This window comes from Penicillium roqueforti (assembly GCF_015533775.1).
Source record: "Penicillium roqueforti strain LCP96 04111 chromosome Unknown scaffold_07, whole genome shotgun sequence".
NCBI lineage: Eukaryota > Fungi > Ascomycota > Eurotiomycetes > Eurotiales > Aspergillaceae > Penicillium > Penicillium roqueforti.
Window position 1 is genome coordinate 157,243 of NW_024067571.1, and position 12,534 is coordinate 169,776.

Here is a 12,534-nt window from a genome sequence, read left to right on the forward strand (position 1 = left end):
CAGGGCCCACATTCTTAACCAGGCACCATATTTTCTGCGCAATTATGATCAAGAAAGCTACGAAGATTAAAGAGGAACAGTGACTAAGTCAAGCCAGAAAGGTTGGCTCTTTGCGTGTGCCGGATTGGTATAACATCTAGACAACAAGTTTGGTTGAAGATAAAAGATCGAACCAGAAGAGGACAATTTCGCCTAAAGCGGTTTTCTGATCCAGAAAAGTTTGCGAGGTACCATGGGAGGTGATAATATGATGTTCTTCCCCGGCATCATAACTTCCTCGGATGTCGCATTCCAGAGATCTGGGTTACATTCCCGAGTCGAATCCTCTGCTTGCGTTGGCCAATGATGAATGGCCAGAGCCGCATTAGGAACCTTTAAATGTTCAGTACAATCACATTATGCAAATAAGTTCCCCAAATATCCCTCGTCGATATCTTCTCCGTTTCTATACTTAGAAGATACGCCATGATATCTGTCAAAGACATCCCTGTATGTAGTCTACCATAGCAGAAAGATAATAGAAATCCAACTACTTCGCGCCTTTTTATATCACAAGGTCGATATAAATCGTACCTGCTGAAGCTAGATCAACATAATGACCTCAGACTAAAAAAGCCCGAGTCGTCGTACGTACAACAACCCAGCCATGTCTCATTTCGCCTTGAAGGCCATAGGAGTGCTTGGTCTATCTTCGTTAAGTACATATATAATTGATTATATGAAATCAACGGAAATGTGCAGTTACCATTACTACAAGCAACGCGGCTGCTTATAGGCCGACTCCACCATATATCCATCCATACTCCATGCATACTAGCAGAGTTGCCGAGGTCATCATATCCACAAGCAGTATGCTCATAGAGGAAGATAAAAAGCCAGGAGTCCTCATACTTGCCATCTTTCAAACCCCATCCATCACCAAAGAGACTTCACAATCCTTGTTCTCGTTGTATACTCTAGCTATTAGTGACAATAGCTGCTGCTAGAGGCATGGCTGCCTTTCTTATTTGCTTCTAGGTCTTTCTTCTGGTCAGATAGACCTTTATCTTCCATAGGAAATCAAAGCATGGTCTTTCTCCCGACGGCTTCGCCACCAACATCCCTCAATGCTTTTGGCCAGAATATACCTAGCCATAGAGAGTATGTGTTCAAAGCCGGAATCAACTAACCCTAGATAGAGTCAGAAGGCACCGATTCAACACTCTTTGTTGTCCATCATGCCGATTAGGGATTTTGTCTGGCAGGAAACTAGTAAGTCATTCATTAGCCGCAAGCTAGAGGGGAGCTCCAGGTTTCAATCAAAAAAGACGCCGAGCAAAGACGCCGAGCAATATCTTGGTCATAAAACGTAAATATGAGCACGTATTGTCGTGAAAACACCGTCCACGTCCAGCTCCACGTAAACGTAAACGCTGAACTTCCCTTTCTCTTCACAACACACCTTTTCATCCGCTGTGAATAAACACAGCGAGCAGACTCATCTCTTTCTTTATTCCTTTGTCTCTGCTGTCTTTGTGTGACAATGAAGGAGCAGGCTGTCCCTCCTACCGGCCCTGCCGGCCCTGGCGGCAGCACCGCCCAGCGCCGTCGGCAGGATGACTGGCGCTCCCGGCGCAATGTAAGCCGATTGAACGCTCCATTGACTACTGGAACCTTTGTAGAGCAATACTGAGATTATTCATAGCCTATTGCTCCCACTGCCCCTACTTTCCTTGCCAACCGCATCATGGAGCTAATGTCGCAGGCCATTCAACGCCAAGTTGATGTACGATATGACCCCAATTGCCATTCAGCCCGAGCTTCGAGGTTCTGAGCTAATATCACTTATAGCAGGAAGGTATGCGGCCCTCGGCTGCTCGTGACGCCCGTGTTACCGAGCTCACCCTGCTGGCAGTTCAAGCCCAGATGGTTGTAAGATTCACCCCATTCCCCCATTTCTCATACACACAATTCTTCTTTGGGATGGTAGCAGTGCATGATGGCTGACGTGCATGACCTATACAGCATGAGTTCGGTGCCCTCCATGGCGCCGCCAATGGAGATCAGGCGGCCCGTGGAGAACAGTTGGCCCGGGTTCGAGGCCAAGGTGGCCCTCTCCGTGTGCGAGGCAGCCGTTATGATCGTGGTGGCAGTGGCCGTGGCCGTAGCCGTGGTACTTACCGTGATACCTACCGTGATACCTACCGTGTTGCTCACCGTGGTGCTCACCGTGGTACTTACCGTGCTGCTAACCGTGCTGCTCACCGTGGTGTTCACCGTGGTCACGCTGTCCACGGCACTGCAGCGGGCGATGCCAACCAGCAGAACCTCGTGGCCCGTGAAGTGGTCCCCGAGCCTGTTGTTAATGCTGAATCCAATTGGTGGGCCGCACCCCAGACTGGTCTGGAGGAGATCGAAGGTAAGAACAGTTGTTTATTGATGGCCATCCCTCCATTCCTACTTTCTCATCATGCCTTCCGATCACGATACTAGGATAATACTAACCATCATATGTATTATAGACCCCAATGCACCTTAAATCCGTGCGATCTCAGTACGATGGCCCTTTGCGGCTGAATCTGGATGACAAGATGAATCTGTTTCTGGCTTTGGCCCAAGAGGAATAGCCCGTCGGACGGTCTGTTCCTTGCACTCTTGCAGTCCGTTTTGGGGAGGCTTTTCTTCTTCGCTGTTCTTCTATCAGAACGTGAATTGTTATCTCTTCTACTGATCATGAACCATTGAATCAATTACCAAGTCTTTTAACTCATTTATACATCCACATGTGTAGGCCTGTATGCATTCAATGTTTCGACATTGGGACTGCCATTACTGTGGAGGGGCTTATGCTTTTCCCGACTGCTATAGAGCTTTGGTTGTAAAAATAAATGATGGTGACAGGTGCCTCTGAAAGCTAGAGGTCTGTCTAGATGTTCATGGATGTGCATAGAAGATGTACATACTTATTGTCAATGGAGTCAACGGAGATGACATACATAGCTGCGACACCGCCTACGGCAGAAATTCATCCTTCTACCTTGTTGCGCCTTGTCCTAAAGATCTGGATCACCTCTCGATAAGCCCAGTCAAGCAGAAAAGATTGACAATGGCAAATGCTACTTTGCCAGAAAATCTGGATCTTGATGAGGAGGACTATGACTCCGCCGAGGATGAAGACTTCCACTTAGACGCGGCACCGGACGACTCCGACTTATCTTCCGACCCCGATGAAGCCGCAGAACCAGTAAAGAAGAAGCGAAAGACAGACACCCAATCTCAGATCCCCAAGGATGCAGAACTCGACTCTGGAGATGAGGCTACAATTAGAAAAGCAAGGGAGAAGAAAGATAAGAAGGCCAAGGGGAAGAAGGCCAAGGGAAAACACGCGCGCGATAGCGACGAAGACGATGGCGACATTGACTTGGACGACAATGAAGGAGGAACCGGGGGATTCGTGCGGACACGCGCAATGAAACAACACATGTAAGTCCTAAGTTATTATCAATGCTGCTTGACTTAATATTGGGTTCTAATACGCGTTCTACGAGCAGACAGGAGGAACAGCGCAAACCGCTGGCCAGGATCGACGGCGCGACCGTGGACGTGGACGCTCTATGGGAGCAGATGAATGCCCCCCAGACCCACACCGGCTTGCAGCCACCCCAGACCCAGCAGATATCCGAATCCGACCAAGAACCTGAACCAACAGGCGAAACCAAAGGACAGGACCAGGGTGCCGAAGATGCGGAGCACAAAATAGGCCATACCGTGCACGCCGACCAGATGATCAAGATCAAGCGCACCTACAAATTTGCCGGCGAATGGATCACCGAGGAGAAAGTCGTGCCCAAACACTCGGCGGAGGCTAAAGCGTTTTTGTCCAGTGGGGAGAATGTCGAATATACCGACGAGGATGCTGCAGCCGCAAATGCCGCTCGTAACCTTCGGCGACCGCTTCGCAAGATATCGCGATTTGACCCCAATCCGACCGGCACGATTAAGAAAAGCTGGGAAAAGCAACTCGTTACCGATGACAAAGATGCGCGCGGACCCAAGATCAACACCGTGGAGAAGTCAAGACTCGACTGGGCCTCGTACGTCGACTCGGCCGGTATCAAAGACGAGCTGCGCACACATAGCAAAGCTAAGGAAGGTTATATTGGTCGCATGGATTTCTTGGGTCGCGTGGAAGACAAGAGGGAAGACGAACGGCGGGCTGCACGGCTCAAGGGTATATGAAAACACCACTCGTGCGCTCTCTGCCCAAACCCCTTCTGGCTTCAAACACACTCTTCCTCCTGTCGCGTGCTGCAACAAGTGTATGGCTTCATACATAGTTGTGTTATTGCAGAAATCTCTGCAAGACTTGTGCAAGCTATGTTTCGTTGCGATGATAAAACTCGGCGGGTACCTCTACTTTGAGCAATGGCTCACTCGACTCCGATTGAAAGGGCGACCTCTCGACCTCCCGCCACCTCGCCGATTCCCAATACTACGGTGTGCTTTATGTCCACTACAGGGCCAGGATGCATTTACGACATTCTTGCCTCAAAGCTTCGCGCCTGAGTGTGACCACGTGGTCAATGCCGTATAAGCACCGGTCTACATCTATACCCAGTGAGACTTTATCGTCAAGCAAAACGATCATCATATGAGACTAACGAGAATTCGAATCTATATCAACATGTATAGCAATAATCCAGAGATACCATTTAGCAACACTTTCAGTGTGCAACTCAGCAAGGACAATCACCAACAGAACACATCAAGCCCTGTTCCTTAATTACTTGGGCACATACTTGATGCCAGTCGTTGGGCAGCTAGAAGTAGTGACTAGAATGACCAAGACGTCAGTAAAGCACCAACCAAGAAGCAAATGATAAAACTTACGCGTATCGACAGCCTTGTATGTTCCGTCAATAGCATTGCCCTTGACATTATAGAAATACCAAACCTCGTTCAACTTGCCACTGGAGCAGCCAAGGTAAACCGACGCACCATGCAGGGTAGTAAGAGCCTTCTGGATGGCGCTGAGAGTGTAGGTCTTGGATGTACTCGGGGTAATGCCAGCAGCAGAGAGAGCCTGGCACACAGTCAGAAACGAACAGCATATATAATGAAAGGCAGAGAGGGGACATACCTTGTACGTATCCAAGGTCTTGAACAGATCGACCGTTCTCTGGAAGAAATCACCCACTTCTTCCTGCGCCTTGTAGCCGGAGTAGCAGCTCGGTTCAATTGTATTGATGCAAGTACCGTGCTTGCTCCACTCATGCGACCAAAAGTCCTCGTTGGCCCCGTTGATATCAACCCAGTAGTCGTCCATGTAGTCGACCAGGTCACCGAGATCCTGGTCTTGCAGGATCGCTGTGATGTTTGTATAAGCACGTTTGGAGTCGCAGCTGGCCTGGTATGTGCCGTCACAGTTGTCAGGCCTGGATGGGGAGGGGTTAGTTTATGATTTCAGGTATTCATAACGGTATCTACGTACCACAGTCCGTGGATGGTCCATGAGTTGGAGGGACCGGTTGATGGGCTAGTATCCCAGAATTGAGTCTGGAGGAGGGCACCGCCTGGGTAGTTGAAGCAGCATGTTGGCGATGTGGAGGAGCTCGCGCAGCTGAAGGCGGTGCTGCTGGCACAGGTTTCGAGGCTGGCGGTTGTGCCGCTGATCAGGCTCATAGCTGCTAGGGCGAACATGCCCTTTGCGGATTGAGATTGGAACATTTTGTCAAGATTGAATTGAGAGTGAATTGCTGAGCTGACTGAAGAGATGTAGGAGGGTCATCGGACGGTTTTTATGCTTCAGTCCAGGGACCATACTTGGCATAAACATCGTCAGGCACATAGTCAATTTAGCACATGTACCGATAAGAAGACGCTGATTTGTTCTCGGATGTCGCCGCTACACCTATCATCACGGTGAAAATAATATGAAGCACAGTAGTGCTAGTCGAAGTAGGCGACGATCACCGAGCGGGGCAAGTCGAATTGTGGGCTTTTCTCCCTTTTCTCCAATGACTAGACAGAAATGCACCACGCATTAGAGCGCTAAAGCAGACTCCGACGGTTTTCGTCTGAAGAAGCCTGACGAAACGTCTTCTGAGGTTGCATCGACCGGGTTACTCCTTCGGATCTCCGACTGTTGATTCAACCCCGCGAGATTAAACCCGCTGATCGCCCACAACCCTGACGAACCAGAACGCTTAGCCCTCTAGAATGGTATTATCTGGAAGCTGATGCTGTGTCGCTTAGGGCACAATTGCTGTGGGTATCCAGAAATGGGCAGCATTCTGTCCCGTGTGCGAAACCAACTCATCACAGATATACGGGATTGATGAAGATGATCCAAGTGGTCACGGTGCCATTGATTACTCCGCTACTGAGTATGTTGTACATTGACATTGCTTATGATCTTGAGCATCGATGAATATGTTGCCAATGCCACACGCCAAATTCATGGACAGAGTCCAGATTTCCTCAAGAGAACTTATTTGGCCTATTGTTCGACAGGTAGGCCCCCCGTGCATAATGAACTTACATCCATGCTGGTCATCCAGATTTGCATATATTCTCAACCCAAATATCGCACGTTCAAGCCAGATGGGTCCCCAGTGCTTGATACTAGCATGGGCATGATTTCGAAAGGAATCTCCATCTTGACAATGGAGTGTTCTCGAGCAACTCAAGCCCGGGGAGGCTTCAGGCCATTGAAGCTTTGCAAACATTACTTTCCTCACTACCAGTTGCGCAAGGCTTAGCGGAAACCGCTCATGTGGTGAACGATGACGTTCCGATCTGTGATTTGACCGACACTTTTGACGAGCCAAACTGGAGTGGCAATGCATTGGACGCTTTGAACTATATGACGGCTCCTGACTCAACGGTCCATCAGGCCCATTTAGGTGGGTCATAATGCGGATATGGCCCGACCAGTTGATTAGTGCCGGATAAAGGGCATCAGTCCGAGTTTCCCAGCCCTATTCCATCCCCAGGATACTGCTCGAGATGACTTGGTGGTTCTGAAATCTCCGGGGAGAGGCGTTGTCTCCTGCTCGGATTCCTTTGGTTGTTTTCCCAGCATACACCCTTTTCGGATACAATCAATCAGGACTCGGAAGCCTCGTTTCACTATCGGACTGGGCCAAACACTTCTGTTGTGGTGGTCACGTGTCGATCACATGCTAATGCCTGGGCTATCAGGCTTCACATGGCTAATTAACTAGCTAGATCTCGATCATTATAGATAATCTAACCTTCTTCATCTCTCTCTCGCTCCAAGAACTTTCTAGCCATCGATACCGTCAACACTGAAGGTGCCGAGGCTATACACGTGACGCTGTTTACTTAGTACTGCAGTGGGGTTTCCGACCAGAGCAGGATGACCAATCGGTCATGTGATCACTAAAAGCACTCTCGGCAACGCAGACACCCAGCGACGACTCTGCTCTCACACCTGTTTCGCAGGCAGGGCTGTCGGAGCTCCTGTCCCCCGTGGCAGGGTCCCCTCTTCAGTATATATATTTATGATCAAGGAACCCGCTGACCGGGTCTACTTATTCGGTTCCCGGAATAACATGGACCCTGGGGATGTCCCGACGTTTCTCCCAGAGCTAACCCAGGTCGAGGAAATGCTGGTATCTAGGGTACATACCATTATTGAAGTCAGACAGGTACGTGGCCAGCAATACTTTTATCGCGGCCACGTGGCTCATTTCCTGACCAATGTACCCGTTTCCTAAAGATCTTTTTCTCCGTCTTTCGCTGCCCAGATCGCAAGAAAAATGGCGGAGGCGTTTCCAAGTCCGCGTAAGCGACGCCGCCTCCTCCAGGAGTCGGAGGTTAATGAAGGGGATATGGAAATTGAACACTACGTCCATCGAACTGATCCATTTCGAAGCATTAGCTTCCCGAATCCCGATCCGACAGCCCTTAACGTCACCACCATGACCGCTGAGGAAGATCCTACACAACATTTGCACCGTGGCATCTTCAACACCCTCGACCAGTATGGTCTGCCAGCGAAGTCACTTTTTCATATGTTGAATGCAACTATCCCCGGTGCCAGCTTTCCTCTGCTTCGCGTTGTTGTTGCGAGTGATCATTCGGCTCTAGTACCCCTGGGGTCCATCAAAGACAATCTTACTACCCTTCTCGACAACCATAGCCTTCCACAGATTTAGGTGGAGGTGATCAACGGGGACCACTTTTATATCCCTACTTTGTTCCCGATCCACTCAACAGCCGAGCTTTCCATTGCGTTTCACCATCTTAAGGATGAGATCGTCCGGCTTCTCGACGAGACTCTTGGAACCAAATGGCAACTGGTTTGTCCATTCAACATTGGCAGGGATTCCCGTTCCGCGCGGCCAGCCCTTGGTGTTGGTGTTCTACCCTCAACAAATGCAAACTGGTATCAGCTTCAAGCCCACCTGACGCATCGACTTACATCACACATCCGTCCTATTTTTACAGACATCGAGTTCCTCCCTGGGAAACTCAGCCTCCTTGGGGAGGGTGATCCTGTCTCATTTAAAGATCGCGTCAAAGGTCCTAAGGATATTCAGATGGGATGTTCAATCGGCGTTCGAGGAGGTAATAACGCTAGTACCTTAGGAGGCTTTGTCGCGGTTACATATGACGGCGAAACGCACCGTGGCCTCCTGACCAACTACCTTGTTATGCGCCCCTCCCCCCCATATGCTAACCTTGATACAATCAATCGTGAGGGCGTATCTCCTCTCTCGCCTATCCCCTTCCAGGGGGCAATCAGTATAGAATCTCTAGCCAGGATAGACCGTGACTATACCCTGACCGATCTTGACGACCAACTACAAGCCCTGGAGACACAGAAGGCTCGGGTCGTAGACTTCATCCGGCAACGGCAGCTCACTAGCGATGCACCTCGCGCATCCTCCCAACAACAGCTTGAAGCCGTTGAAACCTGGGAGAAAACTCTGATTGCAACGCGCCCAGTCATCCAGGCGATGCCACACGTCCTAGGTGACGTCCATTCTGCGTCGGGCCTCTTAGTCCATGGCCGACGTGTTATTGATTGGGCTTTCGTCGAGCTAACCCCGGAGGCCGAGGAGCGCTTCTTTAGGCCCAACCGAATGCCCGAAGTCCCAAGGAACCAGATGCCTCGAAGCGGCCCCTCCGGTCCACCTCCGGCTCTAGTCGCAGCAGGCACCCGTCTCGACGAATTTAGCTCGTTACAGGAAGACACGTACTATATCAAACAAGGGCGCACCACCGACGTCACAGGTGTAGTGTGCAACGGTGTGCTGTCTGTTTGCAAATGGGCGACACGATACGATATCAATGGTAATACCGTCGACAGCAAAGATCTTCGTACGGAGGAATTCATGATAATAGGTATCCAAGATCGCTTTATTGAGTTTGGTGACTCTGGCTCATTTGTCGTGGATTCGACCGGGGCCGTTGCGGGCCTCGTATTCGCCGAATTCAAACACAACCTCCAGGCTGTCGGACTCGCATTAACAGTCCCGGATCTTATGGACACGATGGAGGGTCGACTTAAAGGTCCCGTCTCTCTCCGTCTCCCATAATTTCCTTGCTTCCATCTGTTTTCATTGCCGGAAACGTATTTACGCAAGAGTAGATCGCTTCAACATCGGCTATGATCTACGAATCTCAACAGAGATAGTGACTGGTTCTTCGGAACCATGGATGTTTTTTTCCAACCGACAATGATATTATTCTTAATCTGTCTGTCTTTATGTGGTTTGAAGCGGTCTGCCTATGGTCGTCCTTCGTGGATCACAGCGTGATTCTAGTCTATCTGCTCATCTTCCTATCCTCCGAGTTTGCTGCCTCCTGATTGTCTTCGCGACGGATTATACTGGCTACGCATGCCTCTTTTATGAGAATATTCTGCTTTGCTTCATTTGCTAATGGAAATTGCTCTAAATTCATTGCGACCTAATAATCTTGAAAATCGAGTAAATATCCCCGAATGCATGTATGCACACGATCGCTGTCCCCCCGCCGTAGTAGTAAATATGGTGTATTATGCATATGTAGAGCTAGGTTCTATCGCGCGTAATCATCACGCAACTATATAGACGCAGACTAAGAAAAAGATAGAAGCAATAGCGTTACAGCTAGTCTCAAGTTCCTTTGGACATTGATTTCTTGCCGTGGCGACGGGCTACTTGCATATTAAGATACTGCTGGCACAGCGCTACAGCCGTATTAGGCAAGGGCTCTCTTAGCACTTGATTTTCAATACGAATGCCATTTTCTATGGTAATCGGAAGGGGATACAGCTAGGTTCAGAATTGACTATGTTGGTTTAGTGCTCTTCATCCGTGTCCGTTTCCGTGTCTGTGGAGATACAACCTCGAACTCAGCAAGTCCGATCGATCCCTCAGAGCAGGAAGCAAATCTTAATGGTACACCATGTTGGCATCGGAAGATCTAGCGACATTCATGGCGATATCTGAAATAGCCCGAGCACACTGATCAACAGGCAATCAACTCAGCCGCTCATTAAGTTCCTGCAATGCGCCCGTTGTCAATGCACTTCGAAACGTAAGTGCAACAGCCTCAGCCTCATTCCATTGCGCGCTAACCATATCGCCACCAAGCTGGCCGATTCTCAGAACTCGGGCTTGCATGCCCGGACAGTTTCTTTCACAATGGTTAACATTGGACAAACAGGGCACCAGTACCTAGGTATTTTCAAGTTACTTGCAGAGACATGATTTTACTCCCAATACTCGGTTGAATTATGAAAAGAAAGGTATCGAGCCTACTCTAAGAAGTGGTTCATCTCTCACTACAGCCTCACGATGTCCGAATAAACGAGGCAACGTAGAATTGTAGTAGAATCATAATCCACCATGTCGATTTTGACCATAGCGGAGCATTTCACTGTCTTGGCTTCTTCAATCTCTTACTTTTATCTCACTTGTTGACAACTCTTACTATTTGACTTCTCTCAATTCTTAATAACGTTTACTTCTTAACTCATCTTACTTCTTGAAAACTCTCACTTGTTGAGGGTATCTTCGCGGCGCCTACTCCAAACGCTTTTAGGGTTCCCAGCTGCAGAAGTTTTGTTTTTTTCTTTCTGTAGAATAGGAAGCTATAGACGTAGTTACGACGTAGTTGGTACAGATTAAGCAGGCACGATGTTGCGTAGAGGGGTATATCGTGTTTCCCCCAGCAGCGTAAACTTGTATTCACAACATCGCAGCCATGGCAAGCAATATCACCAACATCATTGTTAATGTGTTCCCGGACCCCCGTCCACCCACCTCCGCCCAATCCTCCCCATCTCCCTCTGCCTCCGGGACCAATCGGTCCATGGGCCAGCAGTTGGTGGCTTCACCGGGCTTTTGGGCCCTTATGATTGTTGTCGCCGGATGCCTTGCTGGCGCTGGCTATTTTTTTTGGAGGAGGCCAGCCTCCAAGAGCGTGGACATTGAGGGTACCCCGTAAGTGGTAAACCATGATTCTCATGGAAACTATATTGGCGGGTCTTTGCCTATGTATGCACAGAGGCTAATATATCGTAAAATAGCCTCAAAGACATCAGTGTGGGCGAGCAGCCCAAGCAGACCAGCGAAGAAATCCACACAGTGGATGATGTCGAGGCCCATCCGCCTCTTGTGACCCCCAAGACTCCCAAGACCCCCGCGCCCCCCAAGACCCTCAAGACTCCCGAGGCCCCCGCGCCCCCCACCACACCCAAGAAGAAGATCCCGAGCTACGCAGAAGTGGCCAGCGCCACTACGACGACGCGCAATGTAGCACACGGGATAGAGAAGGGGCTGTCAATCTCGGTATGCTGAGGCGATGCCGAGGCGACGGCGTTCCTCTGTTGTTTTATCCTTTTCTTCTCTCCGAGAACCTCAGTGAGGTGAGATGAATGAAAACGGAGCTTTTTATCAAACCGGGGGTGGAGGAGGAGGTGTTTTGGCGGCGTTCCTCTGTTGTTTTATCCTTTTCTTCTCTCCGAGAACCTCAGTGAGGTGAGATGAATGAAAACGGAGCTTTTTTATCAAACCGGGGGGGGAGGAGGAAGTGTTCTTGGTGGCGTTCCTCTGGGCTTTTTGGCCGTTTTTGCTTCTCTCCGAGGACCTCAGTGAGGTGAGATGAAGGAAGAAAACGAGTCTTTTGTCTCTACTTTTTGTTGTTTTGTTGTTTCTGTTTTCTGTTGCTTTTATTTTTATTTTTCTTTGGCTGGTCCTCTTCGGAGGTGACCATGTCTAAATACATACTGCCGCCGGGTAGTTTCATCTTGGGAATGCATTTTGCTGTTCAATGTAGACCCCTTCGCAGACCTGGATCTTATGGTAGACCCTGATTGATCTAACACGAGACTTTGAAGAGGCCAGGTGCTAAAATTTCCTTTATATAAAAGTTTTCTCTTAGATGTCTCCTAGATGTCTCTTACCTTTGGCTCCCATTATTTAACAATCATCTTTTTCTTAAACTGTAACGTCCATAATAGTTCAGAACTTTTAGGGAAATATTTCCGCTATAGAATCTAAGGACAATCACTAGAAGTAACATATTGAATGAATT

The 12,534-nt window shown here is 49.1% G+C and overlaps 5 protein-coding genes across 5 annotated transcripts; 4 read left to right on the forward strand and 1 right to left on the reverse strand.

The window, feature by feature from the left end:
* Window positions 1-1,522: 1,522 nt before the first annotated feature.
* On the forward strand, window positions 1,523-2,518 carry LCP9604111_3880 (uncharacterized protein; the record flags this gene model as incomplete). Its single annotated transcript, XM_039071517.1, has 5 exons — window positions 1,523-1,618; window positions 1,685-1,765; window positions 1,831-1,911; window positions 2,005-2,398; window positions 2,502-2,518. The coding sequence occupies 5 exons, from the start codon at window positions 1,523-1,525 to the stop codon at window positions 2,516-2,518; spliced, it is 669 nt and encodes a 222-aa protein (XP_038929964.1).
* Window positions 2,519-3,085: 567 nt separating this feature from the next.
* Window positions 3,086-4,218, forward strand: swc5 (putative Swr1p complex component (Swc5); the record flags this gene model as incomplete). Its single annotated transcript, XM_039071518.1, has 2 exons — window positions 3,086-3,462; window positions 3,531-4,218. The coding sequence occupies 2 exons, from the start codon at window positions 3,086-3,088 to the stop codon at window positions 4,216-4,218; spliced, it is 1,065 nt and encodes a 354-aa protein (XP_038929965.1).
* Window positions 4,219-4,762: 544 nt separating this feature from the next.
* On the reverse strand, window positions 4,763-5,706 carry LCP9604111_3882 (T2 family ribonuclease; the record flags this gene model as incomplete). The annotated part of the gene is made up of 4 exons (XM_039071519.1): window positions 4,763-4,812; window positions 4,870-5,062; window positions 5,120-5,414; window positions 5,471-5,706. The coding sequence occupies 4 exons, from the start codon at window positions 5,704-5,706 to the stop codon at window positions 4,763-4,765; spliced, it is 774 nt and encodes a 257-aa protein (XP_038929966.1).
* Window positions 5,707-7,556: 1,850 nt separating this feature from the next.
* Window positions 7,557-9,548, forward strand: LCP9604111_3883 (uncharacterized protein; the record flags this gene model as incomplete). The annotated part of the gene is made up of 4 exons (XM_039071520.1): window positions 7,557-7,652; window positions 7,724-7,788; window positions 7,886-8,093; window positions 8,163-9,548. 4 exons carry the CDS (start codon window positions 7,557-7,559, stop codon window positions 9,546-9,548), a joined length of 1,755 nt encoding a protein of 584 aa, XP_038929967.1.
* Window positions 9,549-11,202: 1,654 nt separating this feature from the next.
* Window positions 11,203-11,798, forward strand: LCP9604111_3884 (uncharacterized protein; the record flags this gene model as incomplete). Its single annotated transcript, XM_039071521.1, has 2 exons — window positions 11,203-11,441; window positions 11,528-11,798. 2 exons carry the CDS (start codon window positions 11,203-11,205, stop codon window positions 11,796-11,798), a joined length of 510 nt encoding a protein of 169 aa, XP_038929968.1.
* Between the last annotated feature and the right edge of the window lie 736 nt (window positions 11,799-12,534).